Source organism: Galdieria sulphuraria (assembly GCF_000341285.1).
Source record: "Galdieria sulphuraria unplaced genomic scaffold scaf_38, whole genome shotgun sequence".
Classification (NCBI taxonomy): Eukaryota; Rhodophyta; class Bangiophyceae; order Galdieriales; family Galdieriaceae; genus Galdieria; species Galdieria sulphuraria.
In genome coordinates this window covers 94870-114806 of record NW_005178437.1, presented here as the reverse complement: position 1 = coordinate 114806, position 19937 = coordinate 94870, and the positions used below count along the sequence as shown (strand labels likewise).

Genomic DNA, 19937 nt, shown 5'->3' with positions numbered 1-19937 from the left:
CAAGTTGGCGATATGTGTATTTTCTATGATCATATACATATTCTTTGGTTCTCACTCTTTAGAATACGAATGTGTGTTTATCCAATAAGGAAAAAGCTCTTCAATATTTCCCAAATTAGAAACAAAGAAAAAATCGATAATGCTTTTTTCGTGAGCATTGATCGATCGATCAAGTGAGAAGAAGAAGAGAAACTTGAATATCGTATATATATATATATATATATAGATGCGACAGTCTGACGAAACCTTTCCCTTGCTATTGGTAAGCACTTGATATATTTTTGGTTTGCTATACAAACCTATGAAAGGACTTGCCAGACGGACAACGACGACAACTGCAAGTTTCCGTTTATGATACTATAGGAGACGTGAAGAAGAAGCTTTGCGAAGAATTCCACTTCATAGATATGCTTCATTTTCACTTTGGAAATATAGAATTGCAAGGTATTTACGTTGTTTTTGCTGTAATTGGCTTTCCTTATTCAGTTGAACTGCGTACCCAAGACAATAAGACTCTCTATGACTATGGAATTCCCGAAATATACGAACAAACAGAGTCTTTGCTTCGTATGATTGAATTAGGTGGTTTGGATCCTCAAAAGAAACCAGAAGCTCTCGAGAGAATGTGCATTGTAGTGGAGTCCATGAAGAATGGAGTAACGGACCCAAAAGAATTAGTCAGTGTAGTGAAGAGAGACTCGAAAATAACGGAGACTAACGCAAGGTTAGTGCACACGATTTGCTTTCCCTGTGACAATCTTCCTTATGTTGAGAAAGGACTGGTAATGCTAACCGTCACGAACAGTCAAGTTGTTCCAAACAAGCTCAATCGAACGTAGTTCAACCTCCTACTTCACCTCGTTCTTTTACTAGTGTTACGAAACAAGGCAATAGTCAGACTTCAGCTGTGGGGTTTCATAGTGCAGTATCTTCTTCGAATGTGGACACAAAACCTTCGATAATAAGTCCCAAGTTACCTTTGGAGAGATTGGACGAACCGAATACTTTAGTGGATAACAATGACGATTTATTTGCTCGTTTAACGGATTACTTTCCAGATTTGTTTACTCCAAAAGGTCTATCCTCTTTACGTTCTGGAGCTACACCTCGAGCTTGGACTACTCCAAGGGATACTGGTTTCCATATGGAAGAGTCTTCTCTTGTTTCTTCTCCAGTTGATTGGGTAACTGGTACAAATGATAACCATTCTCTACTTGGCTCTCAGGCAATCAAGGATAATGCACCTAATTGGATTCGAGAGTTTACCTCGAATTGGAATGTTTTGCCTCAAGATAGAAATGAAAAGAGTCCAAAGAGGAGAAGTCGACAAACGGAAGCCAATTCAAGTGTTTATGACTCTTTTCAAAACAGTGGAGATGAGCATGAGAATTTATCTGTTTCTAATGACTCGAGTTCAGATAGAGAGGAATTGTTGGAATGCAAGAGTGGAGAATATTCAACCAATCAGTCTACTTATAGTGGAAGCCATTCAGACAATACGAACAGCAATCATAACAATCCAACTCTGGATGATGATCATATATCCAATATGGAAAAGCATGAAACAAGAACAGTAAAGAGGCGAGGTCGAAAGAGAAAACATCCAGAAATGGTAAGTTTTCACGTTTCATTCCATTTCATTGATTGTTCAAATATAATAGACGGAAGAAGAACGGAAAGCATATCGAGCTATGCAAAATCGTAGAAGTGCGGAACGTTCTCGTCAAAGAAAAAAAGTGAGATAATATATTTATTTGCACATATAAGACTTTTATGAAGAACAATTTGTTAGATACAACAAGAGGCTTATCAGAAACGTATGGAAGAACTTTGTACAGAAAACGACGAATTGAGAAGTACAGTGCAAGCATTACAAGAAAGTAAGGGAACTATTGATATTTTGTTTTCTTTCTAAGGATGATATTGTATAGGACTTGAGTATTTGGAAAATCTCTTATCTGTTAGTATTCGTCGATGAGGATAAAATATCTCAACCCAATGGAAAGATGAGTTACACACATCAACTTAATATATACATACATATACATTTGTTTCTTCTTTTACTGACTTTTTAGTAATTTGTGAATTGACAAAAGGCATTGAGTAAAAAATGGGTTCTTCTAGTTACTTTCTTATGTTTGTAGTTTCAAGTGGAACAGTTTTGATTAGAAAAGAAGAAAGAAGAACTAGTGGTTATCATAAACCAATCGTTTCAGGACCTTCTCACCTCAACTTTCATAAAATATTTCGTACTTATTACGCTTGTGATAAGTTACCTTTTCCTGAAAAGGAAGCTTTACCCTCCTCTTTGGACCACTACAAGAAACAAGCACAACCTAAATTTGATAATAAAGCAGCCAAAGCTGCAGAGTTGATAGAAGTGATGGAAACTTTGGAGAATTATCGACAAAGACTGTATAATGAACTGCAAGTTCGTACTCAACAATTGGGAACTGAACCAGAACAGCAGCAGGTAGGTTCTTTCTGGTTGAAACTTGATATAAGTTTAAAATGAGGAAAGAAATGGATTGAAAATAACCCACAACTAAGATATATCGAAGAAACTGTAAAACAACTGCAGACTCAACTGGCTAGATTGGAGTGGTCAGCTGATAAAGAATGTTAAGAGGACAGTGAGTTGCTATCCAATATTGTTTCCAGTTGTTGTAATATACGATATTCATCTTGTTCAGTTTGTATACGACGACAAAAGTCAATTCCTTCTTCAGCTATTGGAGCACAAAACTCTCGTGCGAATTGGAAGATAACGTTTTCAGTTTTTGGGTCGTTGCCTTTCAAGTTGGGATGTTCACTTCTTTGAGCTACTCTAGAAATACAAATATGTATAGGAGTTGTAAAGACAACACAACCTACGACTGCATTTGCATTCTTTGCAAGGTCTTAACAATCTTTGTTAGTTTATAAAACGCAAATTATGCACATACTTATCCATATTGCTCTCTGTTCCTTTGTGACGTTGCATCTATCAATAACGATTGATTTACCTTGCAAGAGATGGGTTATGGTATAATTCTCGCACTGCTGACGAGTGAATAGCTCATCTTGACAAACTCTACACCTTTTCGAAAACATTCTCAACTATATAAAAGCATAGTAGAAATAGGCATACCATCCTTTTGCTTCAAGTTTCTTAGCAAAAGTAGTCTTACCAGAACCTGGTATACCAATCAACATCAAAAGTATTGGGCGATATTGATATTCATATTGGTTTGTTGTTGATAATGGACTTTGGAAAGTTTCTTCTCTTGTAAGCTTTTCTCTTTGATGAGAACAGTTGGAATCCTTATTCTCCACGCCAACAACACCAGATTGGCAAGACACAAACTCTATATCATTATCTGAAGAATCACTATTTGTATGAAACATAATGGGATGCAATTGTGACACTCTTAATAAACGTGTTTTGAATGACTTTACACAAGTGGCAAGTCTTAATCCAATCGATCCATGCTTATGAAATAACCATTCCACAAACATTTTTGTAAACAAATGGAGAAAGATGTGGTATGGCGATCTTCATTTTGGTTGGTAAGTAAAACGTTGGTGTTGGTATTTGATATGCTTATTGAAAGAAAAGGGTTTCTTTTCGGGAATATTTACTTTGGCTATCTCTTGGTAAGTATAATATTCAACGGCCTCTTTATGATGATGTCCATTCTCACTTGTGAATCTTTCTTCCATAGTGTGCTGTTCTTTTTACTATCCAAGTGGAACAAAAGAAAGAAGAATGTTTTATCAGAAAGAAAAGGTCCATTCAACTCTTTACAGTATCCTTTATGTGAAAATATGGAATCTGCTTTATGGCTCAATAGAATTATCGGTAAACTATGGGAAAAGTTGGAGACTACCTGGTCAGACTTGTTGATGAAGGAATTACAACAATTGGCAAAGAAGCATCAACCTCAATTCCTCAAAGATGTAATGGTTACTCATTTAACACTTGGAAGACACGCACCTGAACTTCATAACCTCAAGTGTTTTAGAACTTTTTCTGCAGACACTATTGTATTGGACGCAGATATGGATTGGATGGCTCGTAGTAGTGAAGTTCGGGTCACAGCTACTCTGTTGGGTATAAAGCCTCCTCTTTTGAGTGTTCGAAAAATAAATATTCACTCCAAATTACGTTTGGTAAGTCTTTCCATCTATTCTCATCAGAAATAGGAACTGAACAGTGGAGCTTATATTAGGAGTTGGGCTTAAATGATTGTTCGTGGGGTATTGAAAGTTTAAAGTTTTCCTTTGTACAACAGCCTAAAGTTTATTTGGAGATTGTACCTTTGGCAAGTGGTATAGATTTGATGGACATTCCAGCATTTCGTTCTTGGCTTTATCATCTTTTAACAGTCAAAGCATTTGAAAAGATGTTATTTCCTAATAAGATAAGTGTACCTATTCAACCAACATCAAGTCGATCCTTCCAAAGTCTTACAAGTCATCCTGGCAATTCTTCATCTCTACTGAGTTTCTTTTATACATTGAAAGACAATGCTAGTTATCCACCAGGTACTGATGGCGTATTAACTATACGCATTTTAAGTGCCCAAATATCGATATCGGAAGATCTATTTGCAAACTATTCGGAATGGAATCCATCGATAACTATTCAATTAGGACGTCAAGTGATGACTACACATAAGAGTTATCGAACCAATGAACCCATATTTGAAGAAAAGTTTGAATTTCTGATAACCAATCAATGTAAGCAATGGATCAATATTCGACTGTATCATACTCCACAAGGACTATTTCAGGTAATCAATATTGACTATGGATGATAATCATGATGATTGAAAGAGAGTTTGTAGATGGTGAATTCCTTAGGACAAGATATCTTGATCGGTTCTGGTTGGTTACCATTGGAAGTATGTAAAGATGCTGTAGATAAGAATATGGATATTTGGTTGCCTTTGATAGCTTCTAGATGGTCTCATTCTTCTTCTTCTTCTTTTCAACCTCATTCGATAGCTTCCGTTCATGTAAAGTATTCTTATGAAAAGCTTTGGGATCCCACTGCATTGGAAACAACTCCTAAAATAGAAAACAACCTATCTAATCATATAGACTTTGAAGAATCTTCTATTCCACAAGGTTGGATACAAATTCATCTATTGGAAGCTTATCAATTGCATCATATGGACAATCCTGATTGTTTCATAAATGATGTTCGTTGTTTATTGGAATGGGGTTCTCATAAGGCATCATTTACTAGTCTAAGAAATGAAATATGTCCCGTATGGAATGCATTTACAGAATTTCCAGTTTGTCATATTCAAGAAGAATATTTGACTTTGACTGTGATGGATCAAGACCCTTTTGCTAAAGAAGCATTATTAGGTCGTGCTTATATTTGTATCGATCATTATGGCGATATTCAACCTAAAGAGTATTGGATTCCTATTGATAAGAATGGAATAGTACATTCGGATAATACTCATTCCAATGGTTGGCTTAGATTGTGGTTAACTTTCAAAGCCACTTTACAAGTACTTGTATCACTATTTGGTTGTTGATCAAAACTGAAAATGGGTTGATAGGATGAAAGTTTTTATACTTGGACTAGGAGTGGAAATTATTTTGTGATTCAACCGGATATCGATTATTGGAAGAAAAGATTGGTTTCTCCTTTTCATACTTACCATGACTCCTCAAGACACACTTTGAGCAATAATTCCATACGATTATTTCGACAATTGGAAAATTTAGATTGGAGAGAAGCAGCACAACTTGTGATGAGAAGAACTCCGTTGTCTTTATGGAGATTGGCCAATCAATCTCTCAATACTATTTGGCATTCTACAGGAGTCTCTTCTCTAGTATCTGTTCAGAATGAAACTGGAACGACGAATTTATGTACCAAACCTTGGATGATTACTTTCCAAACTGGTGACTGTTGGGGAGCAGGAACGGATGCTTCTGTATGGATTCAACTATTTGATGAAAATGGAAATCACACCGAACGATTGTTGTTTTCTAATTCTGATGGTTCGCATTTTTGTCGTCGAGGACAAGACACTTTTGTGATTTCTGTTCCAGATAGTTTACAAATACCCAACAAAATAAGAGTTGGTCATCAAGGAAGTGGATTATTTCCTTCTTGGTTTTTGAAAAGAGTTGTTATACAACCTGCATCTTCTGTAGAATCTTGGCAACGAGAGTTTGTTTGTAATCAGTGGATTATATATAGTCGAAGAAATGGTAAGGATGGTATGGAATGCATAGTGAATGGAATGTAAAATATATTGTTTTGGAATGAGTGAATTGGGAAAGAAAGCCAATATATCTCCCATATCTATTAAAGACTTGGTTTATCCATCCACTTTATGGAATAAGGATTCCAATATAAGCACATCAACTGATAGTCAACCAAGTGATTCCGATAAAGACTATGAAGACTATGATGAGACTTGGAAACCGAATAGAAAAGACAACTCTTATCCATCTTCAGTTTATACAACTGCCCATCATCAACACATTGGATTGTCCCAATCTAGGGTTGGTAATCGATCCAATATATCCTTTCGTAGTATTCGAAATATAGGACCTGATGGTTCTTATTATGACTGTGATAGTTGTGCAGTGCCTGAAGGTGGTTGGCAAAAATATTGGAAAGACAAACAAAGCAAAAGAAGATCAACCCATAAGAGTGCTTCTTCTGATTCTTTTTCAGAAAGTTGTTGTTCAGATGAAGAAAATGATTGGTTAGGAGATACTTTGATATGTTGTGAAAAGTGTCCAATAACTTTACATTTTGCTTGTGTCTGTCCACCTTTGAATCAGAACAAGTTGAAAGATATTTGGTTATGTGCTTTATGTGAACAACAAAATCAATCTATAACAAAAACTCATCGAGATATTCCTCCCTTATTATTATTATCGTCCTTCAATAAGAAACATGATTCCTTAGATATCATTCAAACTCCTTCAGTCAATATTCAATATCAAATATCCAGTTGGAATTGGTTCAACGATTCTTTTTCATTATTGTATCATTGCTCTGATGGAAACCTAAAAAAGGAATCGAATCATAACCATAATCATGAGCATCATTCCTTGAAGCTCATCTTTTCTCAACTATCGCAATTAGTGAAAGATCGAAACACAACGGAATTTACTCCTCAAATGATCGTATTTAGTGCTTTTGATGGAATAGCTGCAGCTCGTTTGGCTTTGCAAAGACTAGGAATAGTTCATGTTCGTTATTATGCTTCCGAAATTGATTCAAAAGCTATACGAGTGGCTCATACTCGTTTTCCAGATATCATTTCGTTGGGTGATATTCGACAAGTAAGCAAAAGAGATATTCCTGAAGGTGTAGACTTTATGATTGGAGGAAGTCCATGTCAAAGTTTATCCCGATTGGGTCGTCAACGAGGTATTCAATCAGGTCCCAGTTCCTTATTCTTTGAATATGTTCGTCTATTAGAAGAATTGAAGCCTCGATACTTTTTATTAGAAAATGTGGCTTCCATGAATGCTCAAGATAGACAAATCATTACGGATGCTTTAGGAGTGGAGCCTATCTTAGTAGATGCGTCAAGATTCTCAGCTGGTATTCGATATCGTTATTATTGGACTAATATTCCTAATGCCAAGAGAATATGGACACTAGAAGAAAAACCAAATTGTTATTTACAAGATATTTTAATGGATCATGCTAGAGCACAATATCCTAAAGCTTATACTATAACTACCAATAATTATGCACCTCGAGCTTTTGATAATCGTTTCAATACTGTTTGGTATAATGACCAAGAAAAGAGAGGATTGAATATCATTGAAGCAGAAAGAATACTAGGGTAAGTTATGATAATCTCATCCCATTCATTCAATAAGGACTTTTAGGTTTCCCGATCGTTATACGGAATGTGTGATGGAATGTTCTTCAAGTTTTCGTACCCGTTGGAAATTATTGGGAAATAGTTTTTGTGTTCCAGTCATTGAAGCATTTTGTAGTTTTCTATTGGATAGTATAATAACTCATATATCTAACTGAAAGTATTACTTTCATTGTCGTTGTTTTTTACAATAAAACAAAATATAAGCTTCACTATTGAAGATTTGTTCTTCATCTTGTACCAATGTTACATGTTCATCACTACAATAATACCAACGATGCTCTTGTGGTGAACAACTTGCACGAATATATGCAATATAATGACCCCATTCTAAAGAACCCTGATGAACAACTATTCCTGACAAATAATAATCATTCTCTGTGGAATCTCCTTGTTGCTCTTGTGTATAACTGGAGAGATTCCATTCCAATGGAAATGACATTTTACCTGAAACCTTTTCAAAGTGAAAACCAACTTGTCGAAATCTCTTCAAATGGAAAATAATAACTTGACCAAGTTTCCGAAATAAAAAATGTTTCTTTGCTTTGGTACGAATATATCTCTGTTGAGAGGAAACGGAATCCTTATTACAATGTTTTTGGGTTGACTCACTTTGTTGTTGTCGATTGCAAGACTCACAATAGTAAGCATTCTCTCCTTGTAATATTTCTGGAGAAAGAAATGCTTGTAAGCTGTCTTGAATACTTGCATAAAGTGTTGTGGTAGTAGATGAAGAAGAGATAGGTTTGGTTAGACTCTTTGAAGAAGAATGAACAACTATGTCTTCACAAGTCAATAATACATATCATCATCCTATTCCATTTCTTTGTCTTATAAAACTTACCTTTTTGTTCTTCATTGAAATCCAAATCATTATTACTTACATAATCACTCCATTCTACATTATTGGATTCTTCAAATAAGGAGTCTAACCCTAAAGTAACTTGATGGATATCTTCTTCCCATAAGGAAATCATTTCTGGACTATTCTTCTCTTCTTCTTCGTTGACCATCACTTGTTCTGACAAGTTGCTTTCCATAGATAACATTGCATTATCTACAGATAATAGACTCTGTTGACTCATCATTGCTGTATCACAAATGATCTGATTTCTCGTACAACCTCCCGCAACAGAACAAGTCTCATCGGTATTTTGAGTTTCCAAACATAATGAAATGTCTAAAAAAGGTTCTTCAACGGTAGATATCGAATGACACTGTTCACATTCCACACAACTTTGCAACTTTCCTAGAAATACTTTTTCCATCCAAGACTCGTGGTTATGATTGGAGTCACTATGACTACTTGAATCACTGCTAGAATTATCCATATTAACAGTTGCTTCTTCCATTAAAGACTCCATCAATACTCTCAAGGCTTCATGAGCATCTTGTTGTTCATAACCACGAAAGCGACTGGAATACTTTCCCAAATGGTCCAATAACTTATGGGGTCGAAATATGCTTTGGTCTTGTAATAACCACATAGTATGAAAGAATACTCTCAAAGATAAAGTCACACCGTGTTCACCACTTGTAATAGATTGACCTAAAAAATAACTTCGAAGGGCAGGCAATCGACCAATATTTTGTAATACTGCGTTGAGGAAACTAACAAGAGAAATAGGATTATATGCCCACTTCTAATATATATATATAGTATACTTACCAAGTATTACCCAAATTCTTCAAACCTTTGGGTGTTATTATATTTCCTTTCCATTCTTCAGCAATAATTTCAGCCAATCTCGTCTTTCTTTCGTTTTCACTACATAGACAAGAAGAGTTGTGGTTGGAACAAGTTGTTTGTTTTAGGTTGGATGGTTTGGTATTTTTATTTCTTTTCTTGTTGGGTTGACGATACTTTTTCTGTTTTCCTTTAGACTTTTTGGACATTTCTTATCAAGAATAATAAAATATCGACGACCGCATTCCCATATCTAAAAAAAAAGAAGTAGAAGAAGAGAAAGAAAAGAATTTAGTATAAGAATGGAGTTGTCTTATCATCAAACGGAACAAAGAATACTTTATCAATGCCTAAAGTATATCATCATCAGTTGAATAATAATAATAATAATATGTATTTATATTTATATTGGGCATGAATGAAAACTGGAATCATATTCCAACTTCTCATCAAGTACCTCATACTCTTTTTCTAGTGGACTACTTTCTCAAGTTACCAACTCAGGTGTCAGCATTCTTTCTAACTCACTGGCACTATGATCACTATCGAGGACTTGGTTCCAACTTTCAACAGGGCTTCATTTATTGCTCACCTATTACTGCTCGTTTATTGGAAAGAATAACTCTAGTCGACCCCCAATGGATCGTAGCAAAGCATAATAATGAACCTTTTCTAGTAGATAAAGTACAAATAAGGTTTCTTGATGCCAATCATTGTCCAGGCTCTGTTATGATACTATTTCAAACATCAGAAGGAAGCAACTATTTGCATACGGGTGATATGAGGTTTACACAAGACTTGAAAAAGGAATTGATAGGTAAGTTGTCTTATTCTATAGATAAGATATGGAATAAGTTGTGTGATTAGTATTGAATAATATATGTCTGGATGCTGTTTATTTGGATACCACTTATTGTCATCGGAAATATCGATTTCCTAGTCAAGCACAGACCATTCAACGCATCGTTCATAAGATACAGAATATGAATAGGATTCCTTTTCAAGATTCCAACTCAAATAGAATAGATTGTACAAGTAGACATACTTTGTATTTGATAGCTACCTATAGTATCGGAAAAGAACGTATCATCGATGCTCTTATTCAAAATGGATATCGTATTTATGTGAGTCCAGACAAATGGAAAGTTTTACGTTGTTTAGAATTTTGGAACGAAGATATATTCAACGAATACTTTACGACAGATCCTGCTGCTAGTCCTATTTGGTTGGTGGGATGGAATAGAGTGGCAGAAAGTGTGCCTGGTAGATTGCTTCCCAATTTTGAAGCTTTAGAAGAAATGTTATATATGGCCAATCATTGTAGAAATAGACAAGTATTCTCCCATCATCATTATTCTGATTCTTTCCATCCAAATGGCTTATTACAAAGAGTAATGGCATTGGTTCCTACTGGTTGGACTTGGCATAGCAATCGCGGAGAATATTTTCAAGAAAAGGATCATTCCAGATTATCTATATATGGAATACCTTATAGTGAACATAGCAATTATGATGAATTGTACCATTTCATTGCTTGGTTAAGACCCAAACAAGTTATTCCAACCGTATCATTCTCTTCGAAAAGATCAAAACATCCCTTTCATCATTTATTGGCAGAAACACAAGTCAAAAGAGCCTTTTTACAAAAATGGCTGAAAGACTCAGTGGATAACGAAGACCCATCGACCCAACAACAATATAACAAACCCAAGTTGGTTAAAGGAGATATTCTTTCCTATTTCAAAGCATCTAATAGTTGATACAATTCATCAACTTTTCCAAATTGTATTGGATTTGTTTTCCATATCGAGAACGACTGAGAGTATTCCAATACTTTTCAATGCATTCTTTCAGTTGTATCTTTTGAGGTTGAGAAGCAACTTGTAACATTCTTTGAATGACATAATTTCCATAAGCATCATGTAATAGATTACCTATGTTGGAACATTCTTGGGCAAGCTCCTCTATCATTTCCCAACGTTGAGTAGCTTCAGCAAGTTGTAAACATTTTTCAGTAATGTTGGAAGAAAACTTTTCCATAGACATTTCATACCAATGACCTTGAAGTTTCTTCATAATGTCGTGAATATATCGGGGATTTTTGCTATCCAATATATGTTGTACTACATAGTTACCAAATGCATCGTGTATTAATACAAAGATATGCTGAATAATGTTGGTTGCTATATCATCTAGTTGAGAAGAACAAGCAAAATCCATACTTGTTTGAATCATACAACAGCCTTGTCGATGAGTAGCCAATTCTAGAAAGTTTTCTTGTATAGTATGATAGAGAAATTGATTATCTTCACTTGACCAATAAAGAAAACAATGTTGAATGACATGAGCTCCATTCACATCTTTAAACAAAAACTTGGCTACACTTGACAATATCGATTGTAAATAGCTTATACAAACATTTCTATTCTCATTTTCTTCTTCACCACAAGAAGATATCATCACTTGAACCACTCGAGTACTATAAGTATGTAATGCTGCTTTAGGTAATATATCCCAATGACGTTGTAGAATATCCATTCGTTGTTGCTCAGATAAGCATTTCCATACTTGTTGACATAGAAAATTCGCAATAGGATGTTTCATCCATATTCCAAAATGAAGACAACAAGTTTCCATGATTTCTTGAGAAGCCAAAGAGGAGCCCAATTGTAGTTGATGTAATAATAATTGACAGCCATGTCTTTGTTTAACCAGTTTACAAATATCCGAACGAGTAATAGTCGGAGTAGAAGATGAATGAATAGATAAGTTTTGAATAGAATTGTTATTCAGTTGGGAACACAAGTCCCTATTTGATAGATTATATGTTTCTTTGGATATGTAACGAGGGCTATGAATAGTGTCAGATGATTGTCTTATATCATCATAAGATGGAGAAGAGTCCTTTTTCCTTAAGGAAGAGTAAATGAAAAGGTTTTGGTGTGAAACTTGCCTTATGGAATTGGCTCCATAAGAATATTCATATCCATCAGTAAGACTAGGGTTTGATACTTTAGGCTTCCACTGAGATAACCATTGTAGGTCATTGAAATAAGAAGACTCCCAACCTAACTGAGATGAAGTGCTATCATAATATTCCATATAACAAGGAGAATCTGACCAAGCTAGAAAGTCTTGAAATATTTCTGTATGTTGTTCTTCCATAAACGAATGATCAATAGAAAAGAATCACAACCCCAATGAATGATACATAATCTCCACATAACAATCTCTCATTCTTTGGAGCTCTGCTCTCCTCAGCACACACGGATGGCCGACAAAGAGGAGAGAGACTGATCCACTGATTCAAATGGAAACTATAGCAACAATCCATTCTAGGAATGATATGCTTATATATTTCTTTATCAATTTTTGTCATTGAAATAGAAATATAAAGCAATTGAAATAAAAAAAAATTTTATTTGGACATAATACGACTGACTATCCATCATAGATTGAAAGAACCATTTTCACCATTTTATTTTCTTCTTCTCAACGTGTAAGAGCAATATGTGGATACCTCTATTCATAACTGGTTTTTGGAATACCAATACATCTTCATCTCACTTATGGAAAACAAAATATACAAAGGGATGGACAACTCCTTTGTATTTCTCTAAAGTGGACAAGTCGTTCTTTGCTCCTCGTTTAGCTTCTATTCAAGCTGTTCAAGGAGATTTGGATAATATCGCCCCTCAATGGAACGACTCTTCATTAGAAACAACTCTTCCTATAACTACCAATGAACGTCCAGCTATTCCAAGACAACACTTCAGCCACCTCGGAGACACTTTAGATCCTAGTTTGATGGACTCCGTCAAGAAACGAAAACAGAGAGCAAAAGAAGAGCCTTTATGTATTGTTGTTATTGGTGCTAGTGGAGACTTGGCAAAGAAGAAAACTTTTCCTGCTTTGTTTTCCTTGTATTATCACGATTTGTTACCAAAGGACTTTCTCATTGTAGGTTATGCTAGAAGACAAATGACTCAAGAAGAGTTTAGAAACTCTATTATGGAATCATTGACTTGTAGAGTTATCGATGGCCCACAGTGTCAACGAAAGATGGATGAGTTTCTACCCAAATGTCACTATATGTCAGGTATGTATGATAGAACTGAAGATTTTGTTCGATTGGATCAATTTTTGAACAACTTTGAACAATCATTTCCCAATACTCGAGTGGATAGACTATATTATTTAGCTGTTCCTTCTCAAGTATTTGAAAATGTGGTACATCATGTTCATGAAAGCGGAAGAACGCAACGAGGTTGGAATCGCATCGTCATGGAAAAACCATTTGGAAAAGACATTACTTCTTATCTACAGCTTCGAAATAGTCTTCGCAATTGTATTTCTGAAGATGAAATATACCGAATTGATCACTATTTGGGAAAGGAGTTGGTACAAAATTTGATGGTTTTACGGTTTGCCAATTATCTATTTGAGCCTTTATGGAATCGAGACCATATAGCTTCCATTCAAATTGTGTTTAAAGAGAATTTTGGTGTGGAAGGAAGAGCTGGATATTTCGATGAATATGGAATTATTAGAGATATTATGCAGAATCATTTATTACAAGTGATGGCATTGTTGGGTATGGAACAACCAGTAACTTTACATGCGGAAGATATTCGAGATGAAAAGGTAAAATTTCTACGCTCTATACGTCCTTTAAAAGCATCAGACTTTGTACTTGGTCAATATAGAGACCGTCAGGTGGGTGTTTTTTGCATCTTTTTCTATACATTTCGATAGAGTTGAATGTTGGATGGTTGGTTGAATAGAATCCTCAACGTTCTTATTTATCGGAACCTGGAGTAATGAATGATAGTCATACTCCTACTTTTGCTGCTTGTGTATTTCAAGTGGATAATAGAAGATGGTCAGGTGTACCATTTCTTATGAAGGCTGGTAAGGCATTGGATGAACGCAAGGTAATAGGAAAATTCAAGCTTATTTTATTGATTTGATGAAAAGGGAATATATATATATATATATAGGCAGAAATACGTATTCAGTTTCAATCTGTTCCTGGTGGACTATTTTCTCAAGTAGTTTCGTCACATCTTCCACATAATGAATTGGTGATTAGAGTACAACCAGATGAAGCCATTTATATGCGTATTCTTAGCAAGGCACCGGGTTTTACTTCGCGTTTGGAAGAGGCACGTTTGAATCTCTTCTATCGTACGGCTTGGGAAGATAGTAAAGATATACCTGATGCCTATGAGAGACTTATTCTGGATGTCATACATGGTGAGAAAAGTTTGTTTATTCGTGATGATGAATTGGAAGTGGCTTGGAATATATTTACTCCTTCATTGAAGGAAATGGAAATGGCTCAAGATTCGTGGAAACCTATTTTGTACGATTACGGTGGAAGAGGTCCAATCGAAAGTGATTATTTGGCTGCCAAATATGCAGTGCAATGGAGTGAAGGTGATTGATGTTCATGTAAGGATAATATAGAAAGAACTGGAATCCATTCAGTTGCAATGGCATTCATGGATTCTTCATGTTTCTATATAAAATAGTTGTTCGTCTATTTAATGCATTATCAATGGAATACTAATCAGAAGCATCTCGAATACCATCTGCCATTATGGAGAACGTGGCTTCTGCTTCAGGTAAACAAGGTGAATCATATATCTTGCATATACGATTCTCTGCTCTTCCTTTTCTCAAATACAATCTGGTTTGAGATGCATGTGCAATAATATTTCCTCCAATTGGCTTTTTAGGATCAACAGCAAACATAGCACCACCATCCACTTGTGCAACTACTTGATTAGTAATAACTACAGCAACACCAAATTCGTCTGCAAGTTTTTGTAATGCTCGTAAGAACCTTGCCATATGTTGTTGTCTGGCTGCAAGTTCTCCTCTTCCAGAATAATCGGTACGATATAAAGCAGTAGCAGAATCCACTATAATAAGAGCATATCTAAATAATATAAGCAATATTCAAAACAGAAAACAAGTTTCATTCCCTACCTGCTTTCTGCCATCAATGCACATGCTTGAGTTAACAACTGAAGTTGATGATCGGAATTATATGCACGTGCAACAGCAATGTTGTTCAAAACATCTTCACTATTCAAACCATATCGTTCCGAAATGGCCACAATCCTTTCAGGTCTAAATGTACCTTCCGAATCTATGTACAACGCTTTGCCTTCTCCACCTCCATTTTCGATAGGTAACTGACAAGTAACACAAAGAGTATGACATAATTGTGTTTTTCCGGTACGAAACTCTCCAAACAGTTCAGTGATAGAACCAGTTTCTATTCCTCCAGCCAACAGGTTATCCAATTCCTGACTTCCGGTGGTCAATGAAATAATTTCTTGTCTAGTCTTGTGATATTCATAGGCAGTAGTGAAACCCATATTTACTAATTTGGCACACTCGTTGATAATCTTTTCTGCTTTGGCTTCACTTATCCCCTTGACGTCTAGCAATGTCTTTTTCGTCGTATAAGCAACAGATTCTATGGTATGATATCCAGCATCTTGTAGCTTTTTGATATCAGTTGAAGAGATTCCAACTTGTTCCAACTTTTGTATTGCCAAGGGTCCTAAGAACTCTTCAGAATCTTCCTCCGACTTGATAGGCTCTTGTAGTAAGGACTTGCTCATTGCAGCTTGGTTGTGAGAGATGCTGGACCAAATACAAATTTGAATGAAAGTTGGAATAGCCCGCCTACAAATTCTCATTTGGGACCATTTGTCATTCATTGTTCATTTTTTGATGATGTTGTTTGTGGCCATTCCTCATCCATTTTGGTTTACAGTGAGAACCAGGAAATACAGTCTGGCTGTATGTGCTTGTCAACGAGACAGTGAACGAGACCCAAATGAGTCTAGTCATTCTGAAAACATACCGCCCCACCACTCTGGAGAGTCGTTTGTATCTCAACGCTCATATCACGAAATCCCTTCAACCAGTGTGGATTGGGACTTTGAATGGGTGAAATATGTGGCTACTGGAAAAATAGAAAGTAAAAAGTCCAAGCCACATACTCTTTGGGGAACATTGAAAGGACAACGTGCCAAGTTTCCGATGAAGCCGCCGCTCAATGTTCCCAGGTTGTCTCTGTTGGCGAAGGATTGGAGATTTTGGATAATTACACTGTTGACTGTATCTATGATTATGGCAGCTATTCAACACTCTCATAATCCTATGACAGGGTCAGGGTTTATATAAGAGGATAATAGAATAGGAAAGAGTTTGTGGTGTAAATCCAAAAGGCATAAAAATCCCATTCAGAGATAATGAATCGAAGAGTTGTGTGGATAAGAGGAAAGAATGACACTGTCTAACAGAAAACCTTTTCACTGGTTACATACGTGTTGTTTTCAAAGTAATGAGTTATTCAAACCAAGAATAACATGCACTAAAGAAGGAATATGTTACAAGTTTGCATCTCGCAAGTCCGAGAGTTGCTTTTCTCGACATAACAAGAAGTGGCCAAACAACCTAAAATTGGCGCGCGCTTTGCGGTGTCTTTTTTCTACCAACGATGTTCAACCGATATATTTGACGCAATCTCTATTGGCATATACACCTTCGGCATCACTATTACAGTTTACTAGCAGTTTAAGTGGACTAGCAGTGCTTGCTTTGGTTATCATCGTTCATGAAGCTGGACATTTCTTCGCTGCAAGACTACAAGGCATTCGAGTGAAAAACTTTTCCATAGGTTTTGGTCCTTCTTTTCTTTCGTACAAACCGAAAAACTCGGAAACTGAATTCTCCTTGCGCATGATACCATTGGGAGGTTTTGTTTCCTTTCCTGAAGAAACCACAAAGGACGAGTCAACAGGAGAAACACAAAAGTTATCAGATCCTAACCTTCTTTCTAACAGACCTGTTGGACAACGAGCTATTGTAATATCTGCGGGTGTAATTGCCAATATCTTTTTTGCTTGGATTTCATTGTTCAGTTCCATCAGTATATTCGGTATGGCAGAACCATCCTTTTCACCTGGAGCAGTTGTTATGAATATTCAGAATTTGGATGGACCAGCAAGTCAAGCTGGTTTACAACCCAACGATGTCATTGTGGAGCTACAAGGAGAACCCATACCTGCATCTGGTATGTCAGCAAAGATATTGGCTGATAATATTCGTTCAAGTGGAGGTAAAGTATTACAGATTACTATCAAAAGAGGAAATGAATATCGCTCCATTGAATTGAAGCCTGAATGTTGTAACAAAAATGGAGAAGCTACTTTAGGAGGAGTAGAGTTGATTCCCAACATGAAAATCAGTCGACAGCGTCCCACGAGTATATGGAATAGTATTGAGTTGACTCATTCGGAATTTGTACGGTTTTCAGGTCAAGTTTTTGGTGGCTTGTATCGTCTGGTTACTCATTTTCGTCAATCTTCAAGTGGTTTAGCTGGACCCATTGGAGTAGTAAGTATGGGAGCTGAATTGGCTAAGAACGATGCGGCTTCCCTTTTTTCATTTGCTGCAGCCATATCTATCAATTTGGCTTTGATCAACTCCCTTCCTATACCTGCTTTGGATGGTGGTCAAATGTTATTTTTGTTATGGGAAGCCATTCGAGGAGTACCTTTACCGTTGCGGGTTCAAGATGCTGTAAATAGGACAGCATTATTCTTGTTTCTAGTTGCAAGTGGGTTTCTCTTAATAGGAGATTTGGATCGGTTGCATATTTTGCCATCGATATTCAAATAAATGGACTCAACATTTTTCTTTCATAATGGCTTTCAAAGTTTTTGGTTTTCTTGGTGGATGTTTGTGATACCAAAGACGATATGAAAAGTCACCTTTCTGTTGTGTTCAAACGATATATGAGTATTCTTTCTCGAAAACATATTACTTGGAAACCAGTTGGTTATAATAATAATAATAATAATAGTGGAATAGTTTCCCATTCGTTAAAGAAAATAACGTGGACAAAAGAACGACCCAAAGTCGAGCCATCACAGCAAGTCCAAGTTACTTATGAACCGATACCAACTAAGAAACCAACGAAACCTCATAAAGCTTCCATGTTGGTAACCACCAAGAGAAAGCAAAGCAACGACGATTTTACGGTACATTTCGCCAACACTGTGGATGTAGAAACCAAAGAAGACTTGTCTCATGTAGAACGACCTGTTCACCAAGAAGAAGAAGACTCGATGATTTATCAAACACTTTACAGAGGAGACAATATAATGCAATTGACGGAAAAGGAATATCTCAAGTTTCGAGGTATCGTTGGGAAATTGTTTCGATCAGGAGAGAAAGACCAACGTCTTTTATTACCTTGTGCAGTTACAGAACCTTTTATGGAGACTTCCATCGTCAGTGTTCCGATAGAGCAACAAAAGACTGCAAGTGTCGCTGTGATTGGACTACCTAATGCAGGCAAATCTACGTTGTTGAATAGACTTTTAGGAAACAAAGTAGTTGCAGTATCTAGAAAGAGAAATACTACCAGGAAAACTCATAGTGTGTATGTGACTAGAGATGAAAAGCAATTGTTGATTTACGGTAAGTAGATAGATTCTCATTATTTCCCATGTGAGATTCAATTGTTGTTATTGAGATACTCCTGGGATGATTGGTAGTGATGATGCTGCTAAAGTTCATCATGAACGAGCATTTCTTGTAGCTGCTTGGAATGCTGCTTGGAATGCTGATGTATGTTTTGTTATTGTGGATTGTAGTTGTAGAATTGCTAGAGAAGCTACCAAAAGAATGTTAATAGAACTGAAACAACGGATGGAGGAACAAGGAAAGGAATTTATTAGGAATATATTGACTCAACAAGAAGCCGAGAGTATTCAAAAGAATGAAGTTAGAGAAGAGCAAATAAGAAGCAACAACAAACAAGTTTGGATTTTGGGTTTGAACAAAGTAGATCACTTAGCCAATCGCCAGTATCTTCCGGATATGGCAAAGGAATTTTATGATACTTTTCCATTTGCTATGAGCTTTATGATATCTGCCAAAAAGGATAAAGGAATCGATCACGTACGAGACTTTCTTTTTGAAATGTGCAGACCTGGTCCTTGGTTATCACCTCTTGCTATTCCATATGGTGGTTCTTTTGTAGATATGATGGAAGATATACTTCGTGAAAAATTGTTGCATTGTGTACATTTTGAAGTTCCTTACCATGCCAAGTTTCAGTTGGAGAGTTGTAAACTGATATCTTCTGGAGTCATTGCTATTGAAGAACGAATGCTGTTGGAACGAAAGTCTCAAATAGGAATGGTGTTGGGTCCTCGAGGTTCCAACTTGAAGTGGATACAACGAGCAGCGGAAAGAGATCTCAGTCAGTCCTGGAAGTTGCCAGTTATTTTGTATTTGAATGTCAAGTCGGAATCATCTTGAATCGATTATTATTCACTAGAAATGATATGTTGAAA

General features: G+C 36.1%; 13 protein-coding genes across 14 annotated transcripts; 9 read left to right on the top strand and 4 right to left on the bottom strand.

Annotated features, from left to right (window-relative positions):
* Positions 1-126: 126 nt before the first annotated feature.
* On the top strand, positions 127-2123 carry Gasu_42830 (bZIP transcription factor). 2 transcript variants are annotated; one of them, XM_005704746.1, is made up of 6 exons: positions 127-262; positions 309-444; positions 505-724; positions 778-1612; positions 1662-1736; positions 1793-1951. In XM_005704746.1, exons 1-6 carry the CDS (start codon positions 227-229, stop codon positions 1913-1915), a joined length of 1425 nt encoding a protein of 474 aa, XP_005704803.1. In that variant the 5' UTR covers positions 127-226; the 3' UTR covers positions 1916-1951. The 2 variants fall into 2 exon arrangements, with proteins under 2 accessions (XP_005704803.1, XP_005704804.1); XM_005704747.1 differs by lacking the exon at positions 127-262 and having other exon boundaries at positions 397-724; positions 1793-1880; positions 1932-2123.
* A 3-nt stretch (positions 2124-2126) lies between these two features.
* Positions 2127-2579, top strand: Gasu_42820 (uncharacterized protein). Its single transcript, XM_005704745.1, has one exon. It carries the CDS (start codon positions 2135-2137, stop codon positions 2513-2515), a length of 381 nt encoding a protein of 126 aa, XP_005704802.1. The 5' UTR covers positions 2127-2134; the 3' UTR covers positions 2516-2579.
* Positions 2580-2585: 6 nt separating this feature from the next.
* Gasu_42810 (bifunctional polynucleotide phosphatase/kinase) lies at positions 2586-3396 on the bottom strand. Its single transcript, XM_005704744.1, has 3 exons — positions 3131-3396; positions 2946-3079; positions 2586-2900 (listed from the first exon to the last, which is right to left on the bottom strand). The coding sequence occupies exons 1-3, from the start codon at positions 3385-3387 to the stop codon at positions 2623-2625; spliced, it is 669 nt and encodes a 222-aa protein (XP_005704801.1). The 5' UTR covers positions 3388-3396; the 3' UTR covers positions 2586-2622.
* Positions 3397-3406: 10 nt separating this feature from the next.
* Positions 3407-6381, top strand: Gasu_42800 (uncharacterized protein). Its single transcript, XM_005704743.1, has 6 exons — positions 3407-3549; positions 3599-3636; positions 3705-4152; positions 4212-4775; positions 4830-5507; positions 5559-6381. Exons 1-6 carry the CDS (start codon positions 3511-3513, stop codon positions 6255-6257), a joined length of 2466 nt encoding a protein of 821 aa, XP_005704800.1. The 5' UTR covers positions 3407-3510; the 3' UTR covers positions 6258-6381.
* Positions 6382-6386: 5 nt separating this feature from the next.
* Positions 6387-7901, top strand: Gasu_42790 (DNA (cytosine-5-)-methyltransferase). Its single transcript, XM_005704742.1, has 2 exons — positions 6387-6468; positions 6516-7901. The coding sequence occupies exons 1-2, from the start codon at positions 6410-6412 to the stop codon at positions 7822-7824; spliced, it is 1368 nt and encodes a 455-aa protein (XP_005704799.1). The 5' UTR covers positions 6387-6409; the 3' UTR covers positions 7825-7901.
* Positions 7902-7905: 4 nt separating this feature from the next.
* Positions 7906-9856, bottom strand: Gasu_42780 (ubiquitin carboxyl-terminal hydrolase 16/45). Its single transcript, XM_005704741.1, has 3 exons — positions 9529-9856; positions 8704-9470; positions 7906-8642 (listed from the first exon to the last, which is right to left on the bottom strand). Exons 1-3 carry the CDS (start codon positions 9753-9755, stop codon positions 8029-8031), a joined length of 1608 nt encoding a protein of 535 aa, XP_005704798.1. The 5' UTR covers positions 9756-9856; the 3' UTR covers positions 7906-8028.
* A 100-nt stretch (positions 9857-9956) lies between these two features.
* Positions 9957-11111, top strand: Gasu_42770 (DNA ligase). Its single transcript, XM_005704740.1, has 3 exons — positions 9957-10363; positions 10414-10959; positions 11015-11111. Exons 1-3 carry the CDS (start codon positions 9961-9963, stop codon positions 11086-11088), a joined length of 1023 nt encoding a protein of 340 aa, XP_005704797.1. The 5' UTR covers positions 9957-9960; the 3' UTR covers positions 11089-11111.
* Positions 11112-11125: 14 nt separating this feature from the next.
* On the bottom strand, positions 11126-12826 carry Gasu_42760 (serine rich Pumilio family RNA binding domain pr otein). Its single transcript, XM_005704739.1, has one exon. The coding sequence runs from the start codon at positions 12709-12711 to the stop codon at positions 11296-11298; it is 1416 nt and encodes a 471-aa protein (XP_005704796.1). The 5' UTR covers positions 12712-12826; the 3' UTR covers positions 11126-11295.
* A 210-nt stretch (positions 12827-13036) lies between these two features.
* Gasu_42750 (glucose-6-phosphate 1-dehydrogenase) lies at positions 13037-15071 on the top strand. The gene is made up of 3 exons (XM_005704738.1): positions 13037-14262; positions 14331-14480; positions 14547-15071. The coding sequence occupies exons 1-3, from the start codon at positions 13057-13059 to the stop codon at positions 14991-14993; spliced, it is 1803 nt and encodes a 600-aa protein (XP_005704795.1). The 5' UTR covers positions 13037-13056; the 3' UTR covers positions 14994-15071.
* Positions 15072-15076: 5 nt separating this feature from the next.
* On the bottom strand, positions 15077-16266 carry Gasu_42740 (DNA repair protein). The gene is made up of 2 exons (XM_005704737.1): positions 15541-16266; positions 15077-15490 (listed from the first exon to the last, which is right to left on the bottom strand). Exons 1-2 carry the CDS (start codon positions 16260-16262, stop codon positions 15115-15117), a joined length of 1098 nt encoding a protein of 365 aa, XP_005704794.1. The 5' UTR covers positions 16263-16266; the 3' UTR covers positions 15077-15114.
* A 10-nt stretch (positions 16267-16276) lies between these two features.
* Gasu_42730 (uncharacterized protein) lies at positions 16277-16840 on the top strand. The gene has a single exon (XM_005704736.1). The coding sequence runs from the start codon at positions 16297-16299 to the stop codon at positions 16750-16752; it is 456 nt and encodes a 151-aa protein (XP_005704793.1). The 5' UTR covers positions 16277-16296; the 3' UTR covers positions 16753-16840.
* Positions 16841-16846: 6 nt separating this feature from the next.
* Gasu_42720 (membrane-associated zinc metalloprotease) lies at positions 16847-18321 on the top strand. Its single transcript, XM_005704735.1, has one exon. The coding sequence runs from the start codon at positions 16855-16857 to the stop codon at positions 18250-18252; it is 1398 nt and encodes a 465-aa protein (XP_005704792.1). The 5' UTR covers positions 16847-16854; the 3' UTR covers positions 18253-18321.
* Positions 18322-18326: 5 nt separating this feature from the next.
* Positions 18327-19931, top strand: Gasu_42710 (GTP-binding protein Era). Its single transcript, XM_005704734.1, has 2 exons — positions 18327-19056; positions 19112-19931. Exons 1-2 carry the CDS (start codon positions 18333-18335, stop codon positions 19900-19902), a joined length of 1515 nt encoding a protein of 504 aa, XP_005704791.1. The 5' UTR covers positions 18327-18332; the 3' UTR covers positions 19903-19931.
* Positions 19932-19937: the final 6 nt, after the last annotated feature.